A 27,064-nucleotide genomic window follows, 5' to 3' on the forward strand; every position below is an offset into this window, starting at 1 on the left:
TCAACTCTTCACTTATAATTATAGTTCACCAAAGAGACTAAACTAATTGAGAACACCATGTCTTCCATTGTGAGAGATTAATTGTTCACCTCTAGATATATTAATCTTTCGACTTACCTCGCATATCTCTCACCCTTTCATCATGAATATGTAACTTCTACCATTGTTTGAAAATATTTCCATCCCAACTTCCCTCCTTTCCATGCCTTTTTCCTCTATTGATTTTTATTCATCTATTGACAATTTCATGGGTTAGGTCCCACTTAACACAATCAGTCACCTTATATTGCTTAAAATATAATCCTCAATTTGTTCAAATAAATGCATAAGTGCAATCTACATAACTTAGTTTTTTTTTATAAAACTTAATCCATATTAGACATATGACCCTTGTGGTTCTTTAATGCATCCTTAAAAATTTTGTTAACACAAACGATTTGACACTTGTGTTTTTTAACTGAGGATTAAGATTCAATTTTTAGTTTGAGTATGAAATTGTGATTAAAAATACTACATTACTTTTATAAAGATTGCGATTTAATGAAAATGAGATATACTTTTTTATTTAAAAAGTAAATAAAAAGATATGTCATGACCCACAGGATATTATAGTAGGTGGTTTCGAAGTAGAGACACAATAATAGAGCAATGCTACAGTCTCTGAATTAGGGATGACAAATATATCCGTACTCGCGGGTAATACCTGAACCCGTCCCGACTTTGACGGGGAATACCCGGTTTGACCGGGTACGGGTACAGGTACGGGTAAAACTCAATATATTAAAACGGGTACGGGTACGGATATGTACTTACCCGCCTTATACCCGTACCCGTCTCCGTCTTCGTTCCCATTTTTAATTTAATACCCACTTTCAATTTAATTATATTAAAGAATTTTAATATTTTTTTATGTATAATTATATATTATAATATGAGATAAAAATAGCCTAATTATAATTATAATATAATTTAAAAAATAATTTAAAAATATTATATTTTTTAAAAATAATAAAAAATAAAAAATTTGATGGGTACGGGTACGGGTACGGGTATACCCGATACTCGACAGGGACGGGGATGAGGATGAAAATCACATACCCGATAGGTACGGGTACGGGGATGAGGATGAGTTTGGCTCGCGGGGACGGGGACGGATATCATGAAACCCGTACCCGCCCCGCCCCGCCCCGTTGCCATCCCTACTCCGAATACGCATATGAATTATCGATCGAAATGTTAAAATATTAATATTTTTAATAATTTTATTATAAAATAGTTATTTAATTTAAGATTTTATAATTTAAATTATTATTTGAATTATCAGAATGACTTCAAAACATGTTTTCGAATAATCCATCATTTCACATGATAATATTATGGTAATGGAAGATAGGAGATTGAACATGGATGACAAATATGGAAAAGGCTAGGAGGCAATGAGGTAAGAGAGTGGTGGCGAAAAAAAAGTAACAAGCGTAGTGAAAGAGAACAAAGAAAGAAAGAAGGGTGAATCATGAAACAAGAAAAAGTAGAGAGAGAAACTTGGTCCATTAATGTAGAATTAAACAAATCTAACAAATTTAAATTAGTTTTTTTGTCGAGGGAGACGTCCTTAACTTGCCTACTGTAGTCCTCGTTTATAACATAAATTTTTAATTAATTCACACAGTAATTTTATTAAACACACCTAGTATAAAAAAATTGAAAGAAAAATATACTTCTTATCAATGTTATTGTTATTAGACCTTGACCAAACATTAACTCAACCGAAGCACTAGATTGATAAAGTGTGATTTAGGGAGTTTCTGTTAATTGTATGAATTGATGAATATGAAATTCAGGGTTAATATAAGTTTTAAGTTATATTTTGGGTCTCGAGTTAACATTTAATCATAAGTTTTTCTCTCTCTTTCTTTTACATAGAAATTTTGTGTGAATGATATATAAAGATACACAATATTGAAATTTGTTAAAATGAACAAGTAATTAACAATTTATTTATTTATTTTTATCGATCTGAATCGAGTGATTCTCACTTCTTATTGGCTAAATTTATAACATAAATGAACTTTTGATTTAATTGAATAAACTAGTTAGATTAATCTAATTTTTATAATTATTATAACTTATGAATTTCAACTTACTTTTAAACTTTATCTACTTATAAAATAGTTTTATCAAACACATCAACACCAAGGTTGCTGTTTTTAACTAAATGAATTACTGTTTTTGACACAATTTAATAAATAAAGTCATAAAATAGCAATAAATTAATAATCTACTCTTATCTATGATAATTTTACAATTTTTTTTTGGTAATATTTACTGATAAAAAATTACAATTTTACAAATCTTCATATTTTTATACTTAATTTAAGATAATAATCAAGGAGAATTTAACTGAATTGATTTAACACGATTTATGAATATCGTAAATTTATTATCGAGTTTGATTTCCTTTCGTAAAAAAAAAAATTAGAATAGTATAATTGTCTAATTTTATACGACAAAGAGTGAGAAAAGAATACTAGAGCGCAACATAAAACCTAATTAAATTAAGAAAACAAAAATGACATTACAGTTTGTGAGTGTAGACAATAATGAATAATGATTCATAGTGGTTGCAATAAATGGAAATATCGAGTATACTAAGTACACCTTAAATCATATAACCCTCAAAAAGAAATAAAAATATATTTATAATTTATTTTATTTTAATAAAAGTTTAAGTAAGTTAAATATTTGAATTTATCAAGATTAAACAAGGTTTCAAGAGTATTTATAAATTTCTCATTGACAACAAAATCAAGTCTAAAATTTTTTAGAATATGAGTTCGTTTTTTACACTAATCATCATTATTATTTCATTCGATGAGAGTTAGTGGTTGAATTTCCACCGAAACACGTGTCTTTGGATTAATGTATCATCATTGTTTTTAAATTTTGAAGTATTCTTCCGAAGAAATATAAGAAGAACGTGTATTGCACTATCACAAAAACTAATTATTATTAAAAGGTGACTAATACACGTCGCATATTTAAGTAATTATCGATTTGCAGAGGCAATCATCAAGATTTAAGTATCAATAACTTTTTCATTTATTTTTATGGGTTTTGCAACGTTCATCAAGCTTTAAGTACCAATAACCTTTTCATTTTGGAAAATATGAAAAGTTGTTAATTTAAATAATTTGATATTTATATTTTTCTTAATTAAAAACTAGAATTTTATTTTTGTCTTAGTATATAATTATGACTAAGTATTCTTATAAAAGTCAACTTGATGAACAAGAGTTATACTTTTTTGTTAAGAAAAAAATTGATTTTGTAGGAAAATAAAACTTACCTAACTACTGAAATTAATCTAGTGATTAAAAGAGAAAAAAAATTAGAATAAAAGTAAAAGGATCTAAGTTGGAACCTATCGTTATCTTTGAAATCTTCCTATAGATAAAAAAAAAATTTTCTTGTCCACAAAAGATAAATGAACTCATTTTGAGAAAAGGAAAATTCATAAATGTTTTTAACGAGGCTTTGCCCTCGTTCCCCTAGATTGGTATGATTTACTTTTTATTTGTTAAATTAGTGTAACATCGGAAAATTTCCCATTGTTATATATTTGAAAGGTATGGCTAATGAAAATTGAGTTAAACTAAATAAACAATTTATTTTAAAATAATAAAAAATATTTTAAAAAATTCGTAATCTTAAATACGGCGAACAATTTCATATATATATTTTTTTATATCTTTCTTTTTGTTTATATTAAATTTTAAAAGAAACAAATTGGGCAATCAATAGAAAAAAAAATTCAAATTCTAAGTTAGTTAATAATTTTTCAATTTTTTGTCTGAATAAGCTTTTTTTTGTGCATTCATGTTTTTTTTTTTGTATCATTAATCAATTTATTGAATTGAGAATCTATAAAGATATATTTGTTCATAAACTATAACAAATAGTAGCATGTCTTTGTGTAATTTATAGTTTAGAATTTGTAAAGCTTCATTAATGATTTTATTTTTAAATAGTTTGATTAAGGGACTTATTGATTTGATAATTTCCAACAGCACTTTGTTCATAAATTATAATAATTAGTGCTGTAATTTTGCACAATTTATTACTTAGAATTTGTAAAGTTTCATTAATTGCTGTATCTTGATGTTAAAAAAAATGTTACAAAAAAAATTAGTCTATATTGAATTATATCTTTAATGATTTTCTTGATTTAGGATTACGTAAAAGTACATTTGTCTATAAACTATAGCAATAATTAGTAAAGTAAATTTGCGTAATTTATTTTTTGAATTTTGTAAAGTCTCCACTTTCTCGTGAATAACAATTAGTAGCACGACTTTGTGTAATTTCTTGTTTAAACCCGTAAAGTCTCATTAATATCTTTCTTTTAAATAATATCATTAATGAATTTATTTATTAGAGAATCTTCATAGGTACATTTGTTCATTAACTATAACAATTAGTAGCATATTTTGTCTAATTTGTTATTTAGAATTTGTAAAGTATGTTAATGACTTTATCAAGAATAGTCTATTTAACGAGTTTATTAATTTTGAAATGCATAAAAGCACATTTGTTTATAAACTATAACAATTAGTAGCACTGTTTTGTTTACTTTCTTATTTATATAGAACTTGTAAAGTCTTGTTAACAATTTTTTCTTAAATAATTTTACTAATGAGTTTATTATTATTTTTATCCATAAGAATTACTGAGTTTATTGGTTTAAAAATTTGTAGATGTATGTAAGTTCTTAGATTATGCTGTTTTATATAATTGTTTATTCACGGGTCGATGATATAGTATTTTCTTAAACCAAATAACTCTAAATTTTTTCAAACACGTTAAAGTTCTTGTATAAGAATTTTTTTATTAAGAAGATCACATGTAGTGCTTTATATATCATATACAAAAGATAATTGGCCAGACTATAAAGTTGCATGATACAAAACATTGGGTTCACGTACAGGTCTGAAATAATACAACCATTTTCACCTCCTTTCTAGACAAACGAATAACATGAAAATGTTTTGATCACACTTACAATATGGATAAAAAAAAAACCATCTAAAAATCATTTTGTTCCAAATAGCAACAAATACCAAATAAGGGAGTACCAGATCGTAGTCTAAACTTTCCCATACTGCTTGTCTCAAAATAGTTTGTTGTTATGTAAGAAATGAGCAAAGGTTTCATAATTTATGACATGAAAAGCCTAACCAAGCATAAATTGAAAGGTGGCATATGAAAAAAATGGCTTATAATTGAAGACTATATCTTATGCGAAAGATGACAACGAAAAAAAAAAGAAGCTTACACAATAAGTTCTTTAACTAAAAGGAATAATATCTCTATAGCAAAAGTGAGTCCATGAAGGTAATAAATTTGAGAGAAGTCTCCAACTACATATCAGCACCTTTAGAGGGAAAGGAAAAGCAACATTTCATAATATAATGAACACCAATTTTTTTTTTTTTTTTTTTTACATAATTTTATAAAAAAAAAAAAAAAAAATATCAAATCAAATAGACTTCATCCTGTTCGAAGGAGACTGATAAACCAAGTTAATTTTAACACCTCTAATAATGGTAGGTTAATTTGATAGTATAAGCACGTGAACTCTCTCCTTCCCACCCCCATTTGTCTCTCATCTCATATACACACCAACATTACAAAGTAGTTTTAAGTCATACAAAAGATCCTCTCCCCAAATTAAAAAAAAAAGAAAAAGAGAAGACGATGTCATCTCTAAATCAGCTACTAGTCACCATCCTTTCAAGATGTTATATTGGAAATTCAAATGGCAATATATTTGTGTTGAGTAATTTGATATAAGCAAGGAAAAAGCTCTTTCATTAAACTCGTATTAAAAAAAATCAACATGCTTAGTCTTAATACGGTCAATTTTTATTTTTCTGCTTGCATATCTTATCCCAATTCACCCTTGGGATTTTAGAACTGCCCGATACTCCTGGCCATACCAGTTAACTTTGTATGCCAATTGCCAAACAAGATGTTCCAACAACTTTTTAGGTACTCTAAAGAAAGAAAGAAAAATAGAAAGGAAGGCTAATTAAGACAATTAATTAAAACAATTTGTGCTCCCAAATACAGTTGTTTATCCTTTCAAATGCCAACTTTCTTCTAATAATATCAGTTAAAGGTTGCCAAGTAGCTTACCTCCCAGGATTAAAATCAGTAGGGAACCCCAAAAGTTTAAATGGGAGTTGTTATCTCCCAAAAAGAACCGTCCGCATTAATTAAGAAGTTGCTCTTTCCAAATACTTCCCCCAATCTGCTTCTCCCAAACATGATACTCTCATCTCTTCAATTAACCTGGTAACCCCGAAATATATCCAATTCTACATCTAGAACACATCTGTCAACTTTTTTTCCCCGGACTGAAGCACAATTATAAATCTAGACAGATAAAACTTCAAAATTAATTTTGTTTAATAGAAAATTTTTAATAGTTGTTTTTAAGTGAATATGAATTTTTACATCTTAAAATTAATTTTAACGATAATTAAACATGTTACAAACACAATTTTAATAATTTTAGATACAATGTAATTAATTTTATTTCTAGACATGTTTGATGTGGAACCAAACTTAGAAATAGGTCGAATGACTATAGGATGGGTTATTTTCCAATGACCTGTATAGCATGTATATGTTTTGTTGGCGGGCAACACACCTAACTGTAGACTCAAGTCCTGTGTATTCACATGAATTTTCATTCCATCCAGGCCTCATCACCTTTATTTTCCCAATCTCGTGTTCATCTTTCGACCATATGAAATCGTTCCTTCTTTTCGATGTAGTAACCACCGGGTGAGTCTCATACACGAGATACAACAGGATATGTAATAAAATCAAATGTTTACAAGAAAACTTTACATTAGCAGAAGAACAATTTCAACACCGAGAGAGAAGTAATAATCTCTCTCACTGAACTCATCATGATTCTGTACAAACTATAGGACATCTTACAACAAACATGTACAAAGAACCACAAAGTAAACATGAATCCAAAAGCAGAGATGGAAGAGCATTGAGTCCTTAATGGGGAATACCAGTTGTCTGTCTTAGAACACCTCCAATGGGAGGTGCTTAATGGGTTGCTTATTCTTAAGCAACGGAGCTTATTAAAAACTCCCACTGGAGTCATCCTACATGGCACGAGTTCCTTAAAATTTTTTCTGTGTTGCTTGTACAAGGCACGGTGCTTAGCACTGAAGAGACAAATTTCATTGGCTAAAATGCATCTACGTGGAATATGGATCAGATTTATGAAAATAAAAAAAACCGAAAAAAACATGTTCACCTCATCTTCGTCTCCTCCGCGAGCATTTGGAGTATTGCAATATCGATTTGCAATTGTGCATGTACCGGCACGTGCTTGGCGTGTTGATACATCGAAGAATATCATGTATGCATGCATCATATTACATAACATGATAGTTGAAGATGAAAGACACACATACAATATTAATTTTGATTATGATAATGGTGGTAACGAAGTCTCGACTACCGATATATCTATTGGTCCTCATCTTATTTTTACTGTAACATACTTACAAAGGAGGACACATCTTCGTGATAGACAACAACACCGACAACTACAACATGACTTGGTGGAACATATTTGGGAATGATTTGGACATCATAATAACGAAAATTAGTGCGTATTTAATTTTTATATTTAATTTTGTTGTAATTTTTGGTATTTCTTTTTATTATGTAATTTCTTTTTATTATGTAATTTTTTTTATTAATAAATTTATTTTTATTATTGTAATTTTTGGTATTTTTTATTATGTAATTTATTGAAATTTTTTAATTATGTAATTTGTTTTAATTATTAGTTATTCATATTTATATATTATTCATAATAATTAATTTTATAAAAATTTACCATAAAATATAATGTGAGGTGTCAAAAGTGTAGTATGAGTTGTAAAAAAGTTGAGGTGCTTATAAGCAATTTCCATTGGAGCAAAAATTGTAAAAATATAATATGAATTGCTTATGAGTGATGTGGCACAGTGAAACCCATTTAAAGTGGTTGGAAGTTGCTTATAAGTTATAAGCAAACTCCCATTGTAGATGCTCTTAGCATAAAAAAGATGCCAAGCGTGGATCTGTCCGACGTGGAAGACCAGATCGGGCTCCCAAAGCTCTACACTTGGCAGCTGCCTGCAGTTGTCACCGTGAAATTAATATTAAACTAAAAACTTCATTCAATTTTTTTCTCATTTTGGTTTGAAATGCAACTATAAAATATGAAGAGCATCTCATTTTCTTGCGACAACTTACCACTTGAGCAGCAAGTGGCAACATAGTCTCTGGTGCCATGTTTGCGCAGATAGCTGAAAAATAAGGTCAGGGAAGGGAGCATAAGTAATTATCCAAACCGTTTAACATCCAATGCAACAATGAAAATAACTTTTACTAAACATAAACACGCAAAGATGACAATCATGTTAACGTTAACTTCATCACTGTCTTCCACTCGGGGGACTAACTTTGAGCTCTTGGTCGTGTAAACCTGCTAACCCAAGCTTGGACTAGATTAATTGCCTGATTTCAGGGAAGGGCCCATCATTGGAATGGGCCATATTGGGAGCTCCAAGTGGAACGAGGGGAGTGAGAACTAATCACATGCATGGCTTCATGGGGATGTTTTTGTTCTTATCTGTGTTTCTATCATTATGGTGACACAAATATAAAATCAAAAAAGAAAACAAGAAAACCCAGTTGAAGTCTCAAGAAGCTTATACAGGAAAATAGTCAATTTTAAGTCAGTGACTAAACCTACCATACAAAATGGCTCCAATAAAGGCATCCCCAGCACCAGTTGTATCAATCAGCTCAGAATCTGGTATCTTCTCTGCTGTTCCAATATAGAATCTCCCACAAATTGTCCCTATTCCATTTGCTTTGAATTTCATCACCGCCTGAGAAGCTCAACCGCAAAAGATAAAAGGGGAAAAATATATAATCTTTAATATTTGACACTTTTATCAGCCATGGAAATGGATTAATTTATGTCTATCTATAATAATGTCGACAAAATTCTGTACTGAAAACTATTGTTAGTCTCACAACTTATACCAGTAATTTACCATTTTTACAGACAAATTAGAATAGTATTATAATCCACAAATATATTTATTGCATATTCAGTTGTTAATCTCAATGCTCTTTCAATTCATCATTATTTAATTAATATGCATTTAACTTCTACATAATCTATATGAAGTTAAATACAAAACTGAACATAAACAATTTAGTATAGAGTTAAAAAAATTTATATTAACAAGATAAAAATATGTTGCATTTAATCGCTTCTACTAATATATTGCAAATATCTCTCGATGTCAATCGACCTATATAGTTGACTCCACCTAGCAGGATAAAGTTTGATTGCTATATTGAAAATGTCAATTTGCAAAACCAAACTGGATAAGAATACCTTCATTTTATAAAGCATTCATAACATATCTCATGCATCAATGACGTGATTTCTTACAATTTATATCATGCCAAACAACCAAGAGGGAAACTTTTTTATATACACCCTGGTGTATAAGCACATGGTTATACTTCTGTGCTTGCTTTTGCACTATCTTATACGCTAAACAGGAAAGTCACAATGCTTAAGTAATAAGTAGTGAAATTCAAAAAGGTGCTTTTATACCATCCACAATTCTCCTCTCTCTTTGTAACTTTTTTCTCTTTGATTCACTAAAATTCTTCTTCAGTGAAAAAAAAGAGTATATTTGTATACCCAATGCAGAATTGTGGAATATATCTTCACATTAAAATAAAACTTAAAAGAAGTTTTAGATTCAACAATATTTTACCGATGGTATACAGGTAGGGATAGCCAAGCTATCATCTTTCCCTTTATATAAGAATTCTAAGAAACTCTCTACATGCCTTTCTTCTAAGTCAGCATCCTCTGCCAAAAAGAGTTTTCAACTTGTAAGTTGTATTTGCTTGAAGAAAAAAGTGCAATCCAAAGCAATAACTTCACAGCATTAAGCTATTCTTTGAGAAGTTAAATTGAAAAGGTCAGCACTGGTCTTTACCGTTTGCACTTCTTTCTAACATTAGACAACCATCTTCACCCAAAGTCACAATCACAAAGTTGATATTTGGCAATCTTAAAAGCATGGAAACCAGTGCACTCGGGATAGATGGTGCTTGCGTCCAAGCCTGATACATAAAAGCAAAATAAATCCCAAATAAACTGCACAAAAAACATAAATAGAAGCATATGGACACATGATTTATATAATTGGAAGAGCATCCCACCTTATAGGCAATTCATGCTAATCAAGGCATGCAAAAACGAGTTTGAAAGTTAGTGTACAACTGTACATTCAATGCTTGTTTTCGAGGTGCTGACTGTCGAGAAGAGGAACATTTTGAAAACATCATGAAGTGTATTTTCAAACTCCATGGAGTTTGAATACAAAAATCTCCCTATTTTCAATGCTGAGAAGAGAAACAATTTCTAGTAATTCCTACCAACAATATTCTAATGAATTCGACTTTACGTAGTTCAAATTGATTCAAAATGCAATCAGGCCAAAATATAAGTTGATTACAGACAAGCTATAAGTTCCTCATATTGATATTACCTGTGGAAACCTTGCAGAGCATACAACAAAATCAGCTAGCTTCAGGAGTTCATCCAACCCTTCCCTTGGTGATTCTGCTTCAACTAAAATAGGAATATTATTGCGAGCTGCCTGTACTTGAAAATTCAACGATTAAGACTAGGTTTGTTTGTTTAAGCTTAAAAGGTGTAATTCAACAATTCAGCTTCTTTTAGAGTTTATTTTCAAAAGCTACTACATTTTTTTAGGTTATTGCTTCTATTTTTTGCCCCTAGAAAACTTGCATAATTATCAAAATCTTTTTAAACATATGCATTAGTTTAACAAGTGCTTTTTATTTATAAAAAAAAAAACACAAACAAAGGCCTGATGTTCCAAGCCAAAGTGTTGATAAAACCTCCTTCCAAAACTTCACCCCTTCCTTAGCACCCAGGACAGACCAGGTTCAGGCAGGCTGAGTGTATGAAGTATTCTGTACAACCCAACAATATTATAATTCCCATCCACCAAGTTGGGTAAAACTAAAAAAGTTCACTGACAAGACAAACCAAATCCCTAAAAGGGGAAGCTTTATGCCAAATTCCTTGTCATCTTGAACAAATTTGAAAGCGATGACTGACAATTAACATTAAAATATCATTTACCAGGAAGCATGACGTAAAAGTAGTCCTGCAATCATGAAAAAACTGTAAGAAAAAGCAAGATAATGATTACCTCTTGTGCAACAAATAGAGCAGTTTCAGGAAACATCCCATCGAAATAGACTAATCTTGCTCCATCAAATGCAGATAATAATGTTGACTGGGACAGGTCAGCCGGCATCAGCGGAGGTTCTCCAGGGGTATAGATACTTGTGCGAGTTTTCCTGGGAGAATTACTTATAATTAGTTGATTCAATTAAATTACAGAAATCCCAGGTAGATTACATCAAGTATATTGAAGCTCACATTTCTATTTTAATGCATAAGCATAATCACACCTAATTCTACAACAAAAAAAAATTGAATAAAAGAAGTTCAGTGAGTAAAAATATACTTCCAGGATTATGGCTGCAGTTCGATACCAGTAGGGTCACTAGTAATAGCCGTGATGTGATAAAAGAATTGAAATGCATTACACACAGGGATGGGAAGGTAGTGAAAAATTCTCAAACAGCACTTGCAAGAGTTATTTAAAACAACAAAGTCTGTCTCAAATATTAACAAACCAAATACACCTTTATGCATAATCTCATATTCAGAACGCGCTGGAATACACTTGAGCTCAGGCATAAGATGATATTCTGAAATTTTTTTCCTATGCCATTTTAAGCATTGAATCAGAAGGTTTCTTCACACTGTTAAAGAATCTCAAACTAATTTTAACCATGATACAAGCAACTCTTACGTTTGGTTGTCAACTATTACATACGAAAACGTTGAACTACCGCCCTTGGATACCTGAAAAACAAAAAAATCAATTCAGAACATGAGAACTCAACATGAAGAAATAGCAAACAGTTAAGCAGCACAATTCTTTATCAACAAGATAATATACTAATGTTAAACTATAAATTTAGTTTCTATAAACTGAATTTCGATCTTACGACGATAAAGGATGTATCGACGCCATCGGCTTCTAACTCCTTCAATATGGCGAATCCGTGCGCGTCATCCCCAACCTTGGAGATGAGCTTCGGCTTCAAGCCGAGCCGAGCCGAGCCGCGCAGGTAACCGCATTGCCGCCTCCTTCAACCTTCAGCGAACTGCTTCGGACCTTGTCGTCGGGTTGAGGATATCCGTCCACGGTGGCCAGAAAATCTACCGTTGTCATTCCGTATCCAACCTGCGCGCATTACCAAATCAGAATAACTAACCTAGAGAGAGAGAGAAAAGCAACGCACGAAGAAGCGGTTTTCGGGAAGAGGAGGAAGCGCGTGGGAGCACATTTTGATTTTGGCGGCGAAACGGAAATGGACGCGGCGAGGTTGGTTGAGGTTGAGATTGAGATTGAGGAGGCTGCCGTAGTTGGCTGCGGCGAACGGCTTCGACATGCACGCCATCGCGACGGTTCCGTTCGAGTTCGGTTTGGTGACTCACTGATCCAAGCTGAGACGAGTTCTGTTTGTTTGACTTCACACCATGAACGTGTACCGTGCCTTATCGCATTTATGGTCTTCACTGGTCTCAACTTATGCAGTATCAATAAAGTCGTTGTAGTATAGTGGTGAGTATTCCCGCCTGTCACGCGGGTGACCCGGGTTCGATCCCCGGCAACGGCGATTTTGCTTTAACCTTTTCCGTGCATTATCCTATCATTTGTTTTAAATTTACCTTAAGTGCAGAAGTATCAACAAAGTCGTTGTAGTATAGTGGTAAGTATTCCCGCCTGTCACGCGGGTGACCCGGGTTCGATCCCCGGCAACGGCGATTTTCCTGTTTTTCTAGTTTTTCAATTTTCTTCTATCACTAAATAGAATAGAAGTTTTTTTTTTAAAGCTCAGTCATTCCTCCTTTCATTTATCTCAAAATTCTTTATTAATTTATAATATATAGTTTTTTTTTCCAATCTAGAATCATTGAGAAGGTTTTTTTTTTTTTTTTTCTTTCATTTTTTTTAATTAACTTATTTCATAAAATTCGGTCATTCCTTCTTCCATACATCTAAAAACATAGTTTTAAAAACCGGACTGGTCATCGAACCGGTTAAGGTACTGGGTCAGTGGGTCAAAGGTTGAACCGTTGGGTCACTATGCATGACTCGATTTTTATTAAAAAATATTTATATTAAATATATTTTATACTTATAAATTTTAATAAATTCATATCTTATTTTAAATTTCAATTTTTCTATCTTATTTAAAATTATTTTTATTTTTATTTTGTAAAAAATACATAAAAAAAATTACATATTAAACGGTATATTAATACAAATTAAAAATATAAATAATATGTACATATATAATATGCTTGCAATTAATATCACAAAATAATATATGTAATATTTACATAGATATTGCATTATTAAATATATAATTTAAAATTAATAATATACTATAAAAGTTATTTAAGTTGTATATATTGCAAACAAATATATTAGAACAAGTAGTCATTGTTATATTTAATAAGAATCCTTGCTTTTCATTAAGAGATTCAACTTTCATTATTATTTTTGTGATTTATGGTCCCTTAAAAAGATTTAAAAAAAAATAAGAAAAAAAAGTGGTTGAACCGGTTTGACCCACCGGTTCACCGGTTGAACCGGAAAATTGACCGGTTCAATCCGGTTTGAAACGAGTCGACTGCATAACCGATCCAACTTCAGATTCGAACCGGCTGGACCACCGGTTTCCGGTCCAACCGGTCCGACCGGCCGGGTCGGTCCGGTTTTTAAAACACTGTCTAAAAGTTCTCTCTCTCTCTCTCTTCTTTTTTTTTTTAATCAAGTATCATTGAACAATTTATTTTTTTTATTATCGAGTTAACTTATTTCTTAAAACTCAGCCATTCCTTTTTTTTTTTTTTCCATATATTTTAAAAAAATGTTTAATGTAACATATAGTTCTTGGCACTTGTTTAGTATACACCACCAGTGAGGCAAGTGTATGATAATGAAGGAATTGGTGGAACAAAGACGTAGAAGAATTGTCTAATATTACATAACTTCCTCTAACCAAAAAATCTAATTCTAAACCATAAAAATATATGCCTCCTCAATTCAATGGTAAAGAATGCATGAAGGATGCCAGGCATGGATCTGTGCTGTAAGGGAGACCACTTCTTGCTCCTAGAGCTCTGCACTTGGAAGCTGCCTGCAATTAATTACCATAAAAATGTATAAGCCTCTTGCACCAAAATTAACTCATTCTCCTAAATAGTCCTTAAAGTAATGATATTGTATAAATGGTCCCTAAAGTATTGAAAATCCATCAATTTAGTCGTATGTTAATAAAATTTACTAACGTAGAGGAATTAATTTGAAGGATTTTTCTATACTTATGACTATGTAGCATGATTTCTAATGCTTTAGGAACTACTGATATAATTTTGTTACTTTAAGAACTACCTAGAGATTAGTTAATACTTAAAGACCAAATTCACAATTTACTCATTATTTATTACTTGAGTGCAACACTACTTACCACAGTTGCAGCAAAACACAGCATTTTCTCTCTCGCGAAGTTGGCACAGATAGCTGAAAGCAATCAAAGAAAGCATATATTTCACTACTTTAACATGCTGCTTGTAAAAGTAAAACCACTTTGAAAACCCAAATAATTAAATGTTGGGGAGGAGGTGATGGAGAATTTGAAGAACACCAATTGTTAAGAAAAATAAAAAATAAAACCCAAATGCAACCACAATGACTGGCATAGTATTGAGTATCTATCATAAAACAGAACAACTAATTGTATTTTTAATATAGAAAATGGGAACTAGTTAGTCTACACCACCATGTTCATAGATATGCTTGACCAAAGGTGAACAATCCATCTATTGCTAAACCAACCCTTTAGAGCCAGAAAACCTTAATGATGTCTAAGTTAATATAAAAAAGTAGATGAAATAGCAAGAAAGGCAACTATAAAGTTTGTGTGTTCCTTTGAAGGCCAAAAGGAAAAAAATATAGAACAAATGTGGTAAATTACCATAGAGAATAGCTCCAATAAATGCATCTCCAGCACCTGTGGTATCAATAAGCTCTGATGGTGGTATGTTCTCAGCTGTTCCAATGTATAACCTGCCACAAACTGTTCCTATACCTTCTGCATGCAATTTTGTCACTGACTGGAAGTAAAGAGAAAAGAAGGATATAAATAAATAAATAAAAAAGCAAATAAGCATATAATGTTTGAGTCACATTCCCTTACATAATTTCAAAGATGCAAGTGATCCACAATATCAAAACTAATACCTAGAAAAAAGTTTTGTTGTATGACATACACTAATTCATCAGTTTAGGTAATTGACCAATTTGCTTAGAAAAATAATTTATATAATTAAGATAAACAGTTGTAATTGTAACTGATTGGAATCTTAAAACAAAGACCATAACAGAAAACTGGATTTCACTTCACTAATACCACAACAGAGAAAAAGTGTTTAGCGTTTCAATGTAATTACTGAAGATATGCAGGTTGGGATGTGTATGCTCCTGTTTTTTCTCATCTCCAGAGATTCCAGTAATTTGTCAACATCCATTTCTTCGGTGGAAACTCCCTCTGCCAGAAAAACCGTAAATGAGTGAGAACCTGTTTAGAGCGCATATTAGTCTTTAATTATCAGTTTTAGAATATTGCATGAAGTATATTTATAGACTAAAAGTAAAATAAACCAAATAGAACTGAATATGTAATGTAAACATTTATTCTGTTCAATGCTAGCATAAGATCACCTTCTTCAAGTTCAAGATAACCTTTTAATCCCCCATCTCCAACAAAACAAATAAAAATAGGAAGAAATGGGAATGTGTACCATTAGCACTTCTCTCGAGCATTATGCAACCATCTTTTCCCAAAGTTACAATCACAAATTTGATGTTGGGCAACCTTAAAAGCATACAAACAAGTGCTTTAGGAACTGTTGATGCCCCTGTCCATGCCTGTCAGCAGAGATAGGAACATACATCACATGCGTACAGTGATGCTTAAATCAAAAAATTCAATCACACCCCAGAGAATTGAAACAGGGTTTCAGTAAAAGAAAATAACAAACATTTATCTAAAATTATAAGATTTAAAGAAAACAGAAAAGGGATATCTATGGAACCACACCCCAGAGAATTGAAACAGGGTTTCGGTAAAAGAAAAGAACAAATATTTATCTAAAACTATAAGATTTAAAGCAAGCAAAGGGATATCTATGCATCCTTGGCATCAGAAAAGTGATATCCTTTCTTCTTCACAAAAAGAAAAATACAATTAAAGAAAACATAGTTCATGCATGGACATATCTACAAGTATTCACATTTCAATTTCAGAAGTCCACTTAAATGAGAGAGAGAGAGTGAAAATTGTTTTTTCTGATGCTTAGACTGAGTTAATATTTTACTCAGCTAAAAACACATTTACTGATAGACAGTTATGATTGAAAAGCAGTCTACTAAAGTTCATTTCTGAACATCAAAAGCAAGGTTCATTGGAGACCTCTATATTACACATTCTTACAATGTTTCACTTCCAGAGAAAACAAAGCACATGCCTGTGGAAACCGTGAGGCACACACGACATAATCAGCTAATTTCACGAGATCATCCAACCCTTCTCTCAACCTCTCTGCATCCATTAGGATAGGTATGTTCTTCTTAACTGCCTGCACTGGAAAATATGAGATTTTGTTTACTTTCCATCAGATGATGCTATCTTCTCTCATTCTCAACCAACTTTACCAGAAGAAGAATATAAACTAAAATACACCAAGTGGATTAAGGGTACAATACAATTAAAAGACAAAACACGAAAACAGGGAAGCTCCGGATAAACAACAAAAGGTAAAATCAATTTAAGTTAACCGATTAATCGACTTTCAAGTATCTATTATGCCTTGCAGATTACAATTTTTGCAATGTTATCACCCTTATAAATTTCTCCACCGAATAAGCTATAGTTATCTCTTCAATCAATGGTGTGATAAGTTAGGACCATTTTAATAGAATATTGTTAGAAGTGGTCAAAGTTGTTTTTTAACTAAATACAATATAGAAAGATTTACATGCTTCAGCTACTTTTTTCTTTTCTTTTGGAGGGAAAGGGGGTGGAACTAGAAACTTCAACAGAAAACATGCATTCCAATGCAAAAAAAAAACAAGTAAAAACTTGTGAATGTAATGTTTTTCAACTCTAATTAAGTTGAACTCAACCGGTTCCCAAAGACACCTTAAATATGATGATGTGCAGGCTCTTAGAGTTCACTTCACAACATCAAACAAATAATAAAAGCAATAACCTCTTGTGCAACAACTAGAGCAGTTTCATGCAATCTCCCATCAAAATAAACAAGTCTTGATCCATTCAATGCAGTTAGCAAACTTGACTCCGGAAGATCATCTGGCTTCATGGGAGGAAATCCTGGCGTATGTATACAAGTACGGGACTTACTGAAAAATTAAAATAAAAATTAGTTAAGTTACAAATATAATTTCCAACAGCCTTATTAACAGCAAATGCTTCAAGATCTTACTATTATGAATCATTATATTCTATTCTTACTAACGATGCTTTATTTTTCCTTCTCATGCATGCACTGACTACTGGGTGAAACAACAGTCTCAGGTATCTAAAATTGATAAGCAGAAAATATGGACATCATTACAATTTCTTTTCGGAGGGAGGAGTTCTACAAATAAAAGGAACAATAAGTCAATGATCATTACGTTTGGCTGTCCACAATGATATACGTAAATGGTGAAGTACCATCCTGAGAGACCTGCAAATAATATCAAGCACTTTACATAAATATAATAATAACAACAGCAATAACACTATTATATGAATGGAAATTGAATAAAAAGCAAGCACAATAAGCAAAGGACAAACTTCGACCTTGGAATTATACATTGCCATATACTAAGGTTTTAACTTTTAACTGCAAACTTCAATCATACAACAACGTGTTAATAATTTCAAGATCACACAGACATAGTAGTCAATTCCAGACAGTAGCACAGTGTGGTAATCTCCAAAAAAAGGTTATATTTGTGTAGCCAGCTTTTCCACACATTCATGAAAATGGGACGGCTCATATCTTGAATGCATGTTTCAAATCCGGTTTACAAGCTAAATAATGAGCCATCTGATCTTTAACTAACGATTATCAGATGCTGACTGCATGGATGCTTGAGAAAACCGACAAGAAGGAATCTGGATCCAATCAGAGAGTAGCTGCTATAGCAAAGATAGCAAATGTAATGAAAATAATTTCAAACAGAGATATGCTAGTAATAAACTATTTTCAGTACGTTCTTTTTGTTGAGTGAACAGATGCTCAGAACCCAAAAAGTAGTCAAAGGTCAAGACATGTTCAACGAAACAACATCTATACTCAAAAAGTCATGACATATTGATAGACTCTACTTGTATTGAAAGAGAAAATTGAAGGAATGAACAGAGCAAAAAAATTATCTGCAAGTATGTTGTTGGTCCCCTTCCTTTACCACACTATCATCCAATCAATTCAGTACACTAGGCAAATTCGAGAATGCCCGCTCTCCCAAATTACAATATTATTCCACACCTCCTCTCCCCTTACGTTCTCCTATTTATACAATATCCCCGTCCCTACAGCCTGTTATCAGTTAGTTATTAAAAATAACTAACTGCCTCCCTTTCCCCTCCTCACATATACCCGTTTAACCACGGGTCTCCTATCAATACTCCCCCCCCCCGAGCTAACACCTTGTCCTCAAGGTGAAATTGTGGGAATGTGGCATCAACCTTGGTTGCTGATTCCCACGAATTTTCACAGTCAGGTAGGTTGTGCCACTGAATGAGGACCTCCAATTCTCCTGTTCGGCTGTATCTGTACGCTAAAAGTTCAGCTGGTTGCGGCTGTAGTTCCCACTCTACAGAAAGTTCTTCCGGAAGGGACTGCACTTGTTTCTCTATGGGCACTGCTTTCTTCAATTTGCTGACATGGAAAACTGGATGAATCCTACTGTTTTCTGGTAACAGCAACCTGTAAGCCACCTCACCCACCTTAGCCCCTACCTGGAAAGGACCATAATATCGCGGACTCAACTTCTCATTTCTCCTCTTCGCCAATGACTTGAGCCTATACGGCTGTGCTTTGAGATAAACCCAATCTCCCACCTCAAACTTCACATCCCTTCTTTTCTTATCCGCTTGTTGTTTCATCCGATGTTGTGCCTTTCCAATGTTAGCTTTTAATTCCTCCAATATTCCGTCCCTCTCTTCTGCCATTACATTTACAGTCTCCACCTTGGAAGGGAAAGTTTGAGCTTTGAAGATAGTAGGAGGATCCCTTCCATACACGGCCTTGAACGGAGTCATTCCCGAAGATTGATTGTAATGGGTGTTAAAACAAAACTCTGCCCAAGCTAACCACCTAGGCCACTGCTTGGGTTTAACCCCCACAAAACATCTCAAGTAATCCTCCAAACACCTGTTGACCACCTCCGTCTGCCCATCCGATTGAGGGTGATACGCTGATGCATATTTCAATTTTGTGCCAGCAGATTTAAACAATTCTGACCAGAACTGGCTCACAAACAGCTTGTCCCTGTCAGTGACAATGGATTCAGGAAATCCATGTAGCCTCACCACCTCCTGAACGAACACTTGAGCTACTTCCTGTGCAGAAAAAGGGTGTGATAGGGGTAAGAAATGGGCGTACTTCGATAGCCTGTCTACTACCACCAAAATAGTATCCTTGTTCAAAGCTCTCGGAAGGCCCCCAATGAAGTCCATGGATAAATGAGTCCAGATTTGCATAGGAATTGGTAATGGTTGCAACAATCCACCTGGTGCCAGTGTCTGGTACTTATTCGTTTGGCAAACGTGACATTCAGCCACAAATTTGGTAATGTCCTTCTTCATTCCCTTCCAAAAGAATACAGCTGATACTCTCTTGAAGGTTCTGAAAACACCCGCATGGCCTCCCATAGCTGAAGCATGAAACTCTCGGATGATGAGCGGAATCCTGCTAGACTTCCTGGGTAACACCAATTTGCCGTTGAAAAATAATTTTCCCTCTTTCAATTCATACCCTTTCTGTTGGTCCGGGTCTGTGACCAATTTCTGCATCAGTACTTGTAATTCCGCATCCTCCAAAAACTCTTCTTCCCACTTCTGCCACTCTTCCATTTCTACCCTTGTTATTGCCGCATACATCATCTGCCTTGAAAGACCATCTGCCGCCTTATTCTCATAACCCGGTTTATATTGGATTTCAAAATCAAATCCCAATAACTTGGTTGTCCACTTGTGATGCTCCTCTCCCAATAATTTTTGCTCATTAAGAAATTTGAGGCTCCTCTGGTCAGTTTTTATAATGAACTTCCTTCCCATCAAATAATGTCTCCACTTCTGAACAGCCACTACAATTGCCATTAATTCCCTTTCATATACTGATTTTCTCTGGGCCTTGTTAGAAAGAGCCTTGCTCATGAAGGCTAAGGGCCTACCCTCTTGAAGCAGCACCGCCCCAATTCCCTGGCTGGAAGCATCTGACTCCACCACAAACAGTTTAGAAAAATCTGGAACAGCCAACATAGGCAACTCGGTAGAAAAATCTGGAACAGCCAACATAGGCAACTCGGCCACGGCCCGTTTAAGAGCCTCAAACGCTATGGTGGCTTCCTCACTCCATACAAATGCGTCCTTTTTTAACAACTCCGTCAGAGGTCTTGAAATCACCCCGTATCCCCTAACAAACCTCCTATAATATCCGGTCAGACCCAGAAACCCCCTCAGACCCTTAAGATTCATAGGTTGAGGCCATTTAAGCATGGCTTCTACCTTGGAAAGGTCTGCTGCCACCCCCTCGGCCGAAATGACATGACCCAGGTACTCCATATGATGTCTTGCAAACTCACACTTCTTCCTATTAGCCACCAACGAATTCTCCCTTAATAGGGTCAATACCTGTCTTAAGTGGTATTGATGTTCTTCCAAATTCCTGCTATAAACCAATATATCATCAAAAAATACTAAAACAAACTTCCTCAAAATCGGCCTCAATACTTCATTCATTAACCCCTGGAATGTTGAGGGTGCATTAGTAAGGCCGAAAGGCATTACCAAGTATTCATAATGCCCCTCGTGAGTTCTAAAAGCCGTCTTGGGAATGTCCTCCGCTCTCATCCTGATTTGATGATAACCAGATTTCAAATCCAATTTGGAAAATATGGTGGCCCCATTCAGCTCATCCAAAAGCTCATCAATAACGGGAATGGGAAATTTATCTGGTATGGTCACCTTATTCAACGCCCTGTAATCAACACAAAACCTCCAGCTTCCATCCTTCTTTTTTACCAAAATTATAGGACTAGCATAGGGGCTGATACTAGGCCTGATAATCCCTGTCCGCAACATGTCCTGCACCAATTTTTCAATCTCATTTTTTTGGTAATACGGGTACCTATAAGGTCTGAGGTTGGGAATTTCGGCCCCCTCCTTCAAATGAATAGCATGGTCCTGCCTTCTTGATGGGGGCAGTCCCTGGGGTTCCCTGAAAACCTCCTCAAACTCCTCCAATAGTTGCTTAACACACTCTGGCACTACCCTCATCTTTCCCTCTGGCTCGGTTTCAGCCACCCGACATTCCACCCAAAAAAATTTCTCTTCCTCCTTCAACTGCCTGAGGGTGTCTTTCAATGGTGCTTCCGACACACTCAAGGAAGAATCACCCTTGATTTGATAGACTTCTCCTCCTACTGTGCCCTTTAAGGTTAATTTATCAAAATTAACCTTAATTTCTCCCAGCCCCCTCAACCATTCCATCCCTAATATCACGTCAACCCCATCCAATGCAAAAAGATAACAATTTTGCCTCCAAGAAATTCCCTGTACCTCTATCTCCAATCCTGCACACAAGCCTTGCGCCTTCACACTATGACCATCCCCGACCTTCACCCAATATGGCTCTGTTTTCTTTGCCGTCAACCCCAATCTCGTTACCACCGAATCAGCAATGAAGTTGTGCGAAGCCCCACAATCCACCAAAACCAGAACTGAATTATCACCTATCTTTCCCCAGCATTTGAACGAATGTTTAGAAGTCATTCCCACCATACTCCGAAAATCTAATGTCGTGGAGGACGGCTTACCCCCCCATTGTATCTCCTCTTCTTCATCTTCCTCGGTCTCTCCCTCCTCCAATAACATTATTCGAATTTGCTTGTTTTTGCACACATGTCCCGGTGAAAACTTCTCCTCACATCTGAAACAGACCCCCCTTCGCCGCCTTTCTTGGTACTCCGCATCAGTCATCCTCCGCCAGTTTGTCTTACCATCCCCCTTTTGACTATCTTCCCCTTTTGTCTCCCTAGGTTCATCATGTTTCTTCTTCTCTTCGTCCCTTCGGCTGCCATAGAGGTTCTTGTTCCATCCCCCTCTATTCATGGTGGACGACGATCCCCCCACCTCCTTCCTTAAGATCGAATTTCGAGATTCTATCAATAACGTCAAATCCATAATTTCTTCCAATGAATTGAGTCGATGCAACCTCAATTCCGCCTTAACCTCCTCTTTGAGACCATTCAAGAAAATGCCCTTCAAATAATTGGTATCCCCAATCTGGAGAGGCCCAGAATTTGCCTCAAACTGCTCCCTGTAATCCGCCACACTCCCTACTTGCTTAAGGCCCAACAACATTTCGTATGGGTTTTGTACCACCTCGGGCTGAAATCGTTTCAACAATGCCCCTTTGAACCCTGCCCAGGAAGTATTTTGATTTCTGCCTTCCCATCATTGAAACCACGCCACTGCCTTCCCTTGCAACGCTACCATAGCCACCTCCACCTTCTCGTCCTCCCATACCCCCTTCAACCTGAAATACCTTTCCATCTTTCCAACCCATCCTAACACGTCATCCCCTTGGAACAGCGGAAGTTCCAGGTTTCGCCACTTCCACCCATTCTTTTCCGTTCTTGGATCCCCATACTCTTCGTCCCCTTCACGGCCGTTACTTCCCACCGTCCCCATAGTCGCTCGCATTTCCTTCATTTGCTCCAGCATCTCGCGCATCGCCCCCTCAATGTTACGCCGCCATTCAGTTTCCTCCGCCGTACGTTTCTGTATGTCCTGCAAACCCTTTTCCACCTGCTCCAACCGGAACTCCATTTTCTTTTCCATCCTTGACCCCTCAGGTTCGTAGCAGCTTTGATACCAGTTGATAGACTCTACTTGTATTGAAAGAGAAAATTGAAGGAATGAACAGAGCAAAAAAATTATCTGCAAGTATGTTGTTGGTCCCCTTCCTTTACCACACTATCATCCAATCAATTCAGTACACTAGGCAAATTCGAGAATGCCCGCTCTCCCAAATTACAATATTATTCCACACCTCCTCTCCCCTTACGTTCTCCTATTTATACAATATCCCCGTCCCTACAGCCTGTTATCAGTTAGTTATTAAAAATAACTAACTGCCTCCCTTTCCCCTCCTCACATATACCCGTTTAACCACGGGTCTCCTATCACATATCTATGAGGAATGTTAACATCACTCTCTCTATTGTCTGCCAGGATTTGTTAGAAATCACAAATTTTTGGTATGTTCAAACTCTAAATAAGGAGAGACCAAAAAATTAGTGATTTTTAATAAATTTAAATTAACAATTGAGAGTGCTACTAGCATTCTTGGAGACACAATTAATACACAATCATATTAACACCTTGTTTTATTTTTTTAATAAAATCCCTTCCCATAAAGGCCTTGTTTCCTCTCTCCTGTTGCTTTAAACAGCAAAACAGAGGTGGGAAGTGTAAAAGACAACGTTATCAAAAAGAAGATAGAAACACACACACACAAGCTTGATGAAGATTGAAAGTGTGAGAAAATTACGGCCATAAAGGATGTGTCCACACCATCAACCTGCAGCTCGTGTAATATATCCCTGCCTTGAGTGTCATCTGCAACCTTAAGAAAGTGAAACAACATAAACACAAAGATGGTGAAAAAAGACATGCAAACAATGCTTGAGTGTGTGTATGTGATAGATAAAAACCTTGGAGATGAGTCTTGGTTTGAGGCCTAAGCGAGAGGCACAAGTTAAGGCATTGCCTGCATTGCCACCTCCTTGCACCTAAACAAACAAAACAATGCAAATTTTCAACAAAGTCCAAAGAAAGAATGTTTAATTGCACTTCTTGCCATCCATTGTTCAAAATTTCACAAATTTTGCGACCTAACTCTTGAACTTGCACATTTTACCACTGGACTCAAAATATCACACATTTTACCACGTGTTAGTTGACTTGCTAAGATTTTTAGTTAACTTCTAACGTGGTATATTGGCTACTGACACTGAATAGCATATTGACTAGTGATGTGGGTTGTTGGTGTTGTACATGTATGATGACATGTCATAAGGTGTCATGATGGCAGTTAATGTGACATGTCATCGGTAAACATATCACGTTGATAATTAATACATCACATCAACAATTAACTACCGGCAGACTATTAACCCAATGACAAAATATGCAAATTTGGAAGTTGGGTGAAAAAATGTACAATTTTAGAAGGGACAAAATTTAGCTTCACTTCCTTGGGTGTGGTTCATGTTATTCCCGCATTATAATTGAAGTTTTATCTCAATAATATACTAATATACATTTGCATTTAATGAAAGTGTCATTAATATACATTTAGGCATATCACCAAGGTAAAACTCCGATTAGAGAACAACATTAATCACACCAAGCGACAAAATTTTATAAATAGGTGACAAAATTTGCAATTAAGAAAAAAAAAAATCATTATCATGTGATGATAGATAGGTGAAAAGACCTTGAAGGAAGTGCTTCTGATTTTGTCATCTGGGTTGGGAAAAGCAGCAACAGTAGCCAAGAAATCCACAGACACTGCCCCACACCCCACCTGCATACACACAATAACAAACTAAGAGTCCATTTTTAAGCTTCAAAAATGGAAAGGGTAGTCCTTAGAACAGAGAGGACGCACAATAACGGTGTTTTCACAGTCACGGGACATGGTTTTGTGTAGTATTAGTTGGTTGAGACTCTAACTAAACAAACCCAGAAAGCTAGATTGATCGATGTCAACTTCACTTAGTTTAAAAAAAATGCCCATCATTATTAGTATTACCACGTACTTTTAATTATAATAAAAACAAAATTTTGTACCTACTAATCCTAACGCATTGGTCAAGATGAAAAAAAGTGATTTCTTTTTACAAATTATTATTGATGTATCCCGTCGTGTTTTATTTATGAACTCCAATTAAAATTATCAATTACTAAGTCTTTAATTAATGTTATTAGAACATTAATTAATTAGCAAGATCCAAAGAACAAACATATAGTAAAACTTCTATAAATTAATAATTATACGATGTAAAATTTTATTAATTTTGAAATATATTTATTAATTGAAGAAATTTTTATAAACATCAATTATCAATTAATTAATTAACGATGATTAATTTATTCTTTATAAAAATATATATACTTTAATTATAAAAAATACTTTAATATATACTATTAATAAATATAATGTCTTTTAGTGCACACTTTTTTTTATACTATTTTGTTTCTATAACTTTCAAAAACACTTCCTTTTCCGTAATCTTTTTATATAATTTTTAAGCTAAATTATATTTTTAATTAATCTTTCTATTTTCATCGATTCACAATTTTGGTCCCTTTATTTTAAAATAGAGACATTTAGTCCTTCTAATTTTAAAAATACAAAATTTTGATTCACATATTAAATTGATATTTACTAATTATTAAATTTTAATATTTACTTATACTTAAATAATGTGAAATTTAGTGTATGATATTTAGAAATAAAAAAAATGTAAATAAGTTTTTTTATTAATAGATAGATTAAACGCTTCTATTTTAAAATAGAATAATTAAAATTATAGATTCACAAAAATAGAAAAACCAAAACTATAATTTAACTTAATTTTTATCATCTTTCTTCTTTACTTCTTGTTAAATTTGTTCTTCAAATTTCACTAAAATCTCTAATTTACTATTTGAAATAGCTCACATTCTCCAATTCTTAATCACTCACTCCTATTCAACTTTAATTATTTTTATCATTTATTTTATTTTTGCTTCTTTAACAAAATACACATTTTTATTCTTATTTAAGAAAAAAGATAACAGAGACATGAAAACCTATTTTATTTTATGCTAGTATTTGTATAAGAGTTAATCACCTATACATTATCAATGTAAAAAAAAATTCACTAGCAACCAATCATATCTTTTAATAGTGTTATGTTAGTTGCTTATTTAATAAAATAAAATAATTTAAAAAATATGATTGGTTATCGGTGTAAGAATATGCATGATTAACTCTTTGTATAAATCATTTTTTTTATCCTCTGAAAATCAATCCTGGGCGGTCCCCATCTGGACTGCTCAAGGTCAGGGCCACCAATAGAGAGGAGTTACATAAAAGCTAATTTGGAGCTGTGATGTAACAGACTAAGAGGAGTGAAGAAAAAACTGATTTGGATATTAAGATAATAAAATTAAACCAGAAGACAAAATAAACTGAGAATGCTAAACAAAAATAAAACGACGGTTCCTCTATGAGCAGAGACAAAATAGAACTAATAATAAGTTAATATCCCAAGTTAGATTCTACTATTGAAATGAAAACTAGTATGTGTTCTTAAATATTACAAAAGTAAAAAATAAATAATAATAATAATAATAAAAACACTAAAACAGAGTTAAGAATCCATATTAAATTCTTGCATTAAATATGCTTTTACTA

At 33.8% G+C, this 27,064-nt stretch overlaps 1 protein-coding gene, 2 non-coding genes and 1 pseudogene across 5 annotated transcripts; 2 read left to right on the plus strand and 2 right to left on the minus strand.

The window, feature by feature from the left end:
• Nucleotides 1–8,020: 8,020 nt before the first annotated feature.
• Nucleotides 8,021–12,469, minus strand: LOC109796991 (uncharacterized; annotated as a pseudogene). The gene is made up of 9 exons (XR_014427602.1): nt 12,232–12,469; nt 12,033–12,085; nt 11,361–11,511; nt 10,668–10,778; nt 10,113–10,239; nt 9,885–9,982; nt 8,837–8,975; nt 8,335–8,387; nt 8,021–8,214 (listed from the first exon to the last, which is right to left on the minus strand). The product of XR_014427602.1 is annotated as an uncharacterized LOC109796991 (transcript).
• A 365-nt stretch (nt 12,470–12,834) lies between these two features.
• On the plus strand, nt 12,835–12,906 carry TRNAD-GUC (transfer RNA aspartic acid (anticodon GUC)). The gene has a single exon. It is a non-coding gene; the product is annotated as a tRNA-Asp (tRNA).
• Nucleotides 12,907–12,982: 76 nt separating this feature from the next.
• On the plus strand, nt 12,983–13,054 carry TRNAD-GUC (transfer RNA aspartic acid (anticodon GUC)). The gene has a single exon. It is a non-coding gene; the product is annotated as a tRNA-Asp (tRNA).
• A 1,056-nt stretch (nt 13,055–14,110) lies between these two features.
• Nucleotides 14,111–25,417, minus strand: LOC109795876 (uncharacterized). Of its 2 annotated transcripts, none has more exons than XM_020355437.3 (12): nt 25,271–25,417; nt 25,097–25,186; nt 24,312–24,389; nt 24,149–24,223; nt 17,997–18,049; nt 17,570–17,720; nt 16,826–16,936; nt 16,100–16,226; nt 15,749–15,876; nt 15,274–15,412; nt 14,767–14,819; nt 14,111–14,436 (listed from the first exon to the last, which is right to left on the minus strand). In XM_020355437.3, the coding sequence occupies exons 1-12, from the start codon at nt 25,298–25,300 to the stop codon at nt 14,338–14,340; spliced, it is 1,134 nt and encodes a 377-aa protein (XP_020211026.1). In that variant the 5' UTR covers nt 25,301–25,417; the 3' UTR covers nt 14,111–14,337. The 2 variants fall into 2 exon arrangements, with proteins under 2 accessions (XP_020211026.1, XP_020211027.1); XM_020355438.3 differs by having other exon boundaries at nt 15,749–15,846; nt 25,271–25,416.
• Nucleotides 25,418–27,064: the final 1,647 nt, after the last annotated feature.

The sequence above is a fragment of the Cajanus cajan genome, chromosome 6 (assembly GCF_000230855.2).
Source record: "Cajanus cajan strain Asha chromosome 6, NIPB_CcT2T_4, whole genome shotgun sequence".
NCBI classification, from domain to species: Eukaryota; Viridiplantae; Streptophyta; class Magnoliopsida; order Fabales; family Fabaceae; genus Cajanus; species Cajanus cajan.